The sequence below is a fragment of the Austrofundulus limnaeus genome, unplaced genomic scaffold (assembly GCF_001266775.1).
Source record: "Austrofundulus limnaeus strain Quisiro unplaced genomic scaffold, Austrofundulus_limnaeus-1.0 Scaffold52, whole genome shotgun sequence".
Taxonomy (NCBI): Eukaryota; Metazoa; Chordata; class Actinopteri; order Cyprinodontiformes; family Rivulidae; genus Austrofundulus; species Austrofundulus limnaeus.
This window is the reverse complement of record NW_013952454.1, coordinates 1,957,379-1,959,540: the sequence shown is the minus strand read 5'-3', so window position 1 is coordinate 1,959,540 and position 2,162 is coordinate 1,957,379. Positions and strand designations below refer to the sequence as shown.

General features: G+C 42.5%; 1 protein-coding gene across 1 annotated transcript in view; it reads left to right on the top strand.

The window, feature by feature from the left end:
• Window positions 1-2,162, top strand: part of kif13a (kinesin family member 13A) — a gene marked incomplete in the record, with an annotated part of 62,538 nt that overhangs the window by 48,903 nt on the left and 11,473 nt on the right. The window contains 4 exon segments of the mRNA XM_014008778.1: window positions 255-354; window positions 450-576; window positions 650-705; window positions 781-905. Coding sequence (XP_013864232.1) covers window positions 255-354; window positions 450-576; window positions 650-705; window positions 781-905 — 408 coding nt within the window.

Genomic DNA, 2,162 nt, shown 5'->3' with positions numbered 1-2,162 from the left:
CATCATGGATGTGCAGCCGACAAATCTGCGGCAACTGTGTGATGCCATCATGTCAATATGGACCAAAATCTCTGGATTTTGGTCTGGAGGTGCTGGAATGCTTCCAGCACCTTGTTGAATCTATGCCACGAAGAATTGAGGCAGTTCTGAAGGCAAAAGGGGGACCAACCCGTTACTGGCGTGGTGTACCTAATAAAGTGGCCGGTGAGTGTATATATGGTTATGACTTGACCCCCTGACCCTGTTTGTTACAGGAAGAGGATCTGAACTGCCTCAGGGAGCGCTGGTCAGACGCTCTCATCAAACGTCGGGAGTATCTGGACGAACAAATCAAGAGAATCATCCACAAACACGGTGAGATATTTAGCCCCACCCCCTCTCCGTGTGGCTGACAGGAAGCAGTCAGGCTTGTTGTGATGAAAGCGGTCTTCCCCTCTGCATGTGAGCAGAGAAGTCCGAGGAGGACATGGAGCGAGAAGCCCGGCTGGTGGAGCAGTGGGTCGGCCTGACCGAGGAGAGGAACGCCGTGCTGGTGCCGGCGCCGAGCAGCGGCATCCCGGGCGCTCCTGCAGACTGGTGAGGGGATGAACAGAAAAACACAAACGCTTGTGACTCTTTTTCACTTTTAACTGTAATAATCTGCTCGCAGGACTCCGCCTGCAGGGATGGAAGCTCACATTCCTGTCCTCTTCCTGGACTTAAACGGTGTGCTGGGCAGAAAAGTTTCACCTGAAGTTTTGTGTTTCAGAGATTCTWACAGTTTTTCATTTGAACCATCAGCAGATAATCTGACTGTGAACGAGCAGCTGACCGGACCACACACCGCCGGCATCAATTCCATCCTGCCCAAAGAGCACGGCAGCCAGTTCTTCTACCTGCCAATCATCAGGCACAGCGACGAAGAGGTGAGCGTGACTTTACTGCCTCCGTGTGGCCGATTGGAGAACTTCAGCCTCTCACACACAAGTTTTTATATTAACCTCTTGAGCCTCCAAAACTGCATTTCCTCTTTTCTATTTCTTTTAACTTTGTTTAACTTAAGGTCTGTAAGTTGAAACTTGACGTGTTTGGTATCAATATAAAGCTAAGAATCTTGTATGTTTGTATATTTACATCCACCAAACACAGTTCAAACGACAGGCAGTTGAATCAAAACGTAAACAAACTGTACAATGGGATTGTTGCAAATCTGTAAATACATTACAACAAATCTGTAAAAGAAAAACTTTTGACGTTTGTTTTTAAAGCAAGTCAAAGCAGATAACAAAATATATAATAAAGTGTAAGGGCTGTGAGTGCAGAGACAGCTGAGCAGGAGCAGTTTGAAATACTCTGAAAATAAATGAAGAAACGTAGTATTTAAATCCTCAAAATGTCCCCCTCCTGCTGTAGAAAAGTTATGTCGTGTCACAGGATCATTTCCTCCTCCCTCCCGCTGCACGTCAAGCAGAGCGAAGCTTTAACAACCGTAGTTTTTTAAACCCAAGTTGTCGAAGAAAAAACGTGTTTTTAATGTATTGTTACCCACAGAGATGATAAAAAGATGTGGATGTTCGTTCAGTCATAAATCCATCTTGTTAATGTAACAGTTCTGCTCAGAGAGCAGCAGCTGATAAGTTCAGCAGCAGGAGCTCATTGTATGGCAGGCAGATATTACATTTATTTTGCTTCACTACACTTACATTCCAGTTATCTGAAATTGTTTTATGACAGGACTAAGTGCATCTTAAGCCTTTTAAGCTCCTGTCACACTATAACATTTTAGACAACTTTGCCAACTTTTTTTTTTATGTCTAAATGACTAATTTTACTGGAAGTACTGGTTATAACACAGGGGTGTCCAAACTTTTTGCAACATGAGCCAAAATCATAAAGTCAGAAGGACTTGAGGGCCAAAAACATTTTTCCTTTACCTGTTCAACAATAAACTAAGCACTGAATACTTTAATGTAACAAATAAAGTAGTCAGATTTATTTCTGGAAATGGATGCATAAATTAATCTAGATCCAGAACTTTAAAAGTGTTTTGCAGGTTTCCCTTATTGAAATAAATTTTGCAATTTTCTAGGTTTCAATTGGGGGAAAAATAACCCAATTTAGTCAATTCTGATCAATAAAATCAGGATTTAGGTTTCATCGAAAATGCTTGCTGTATTCAGACA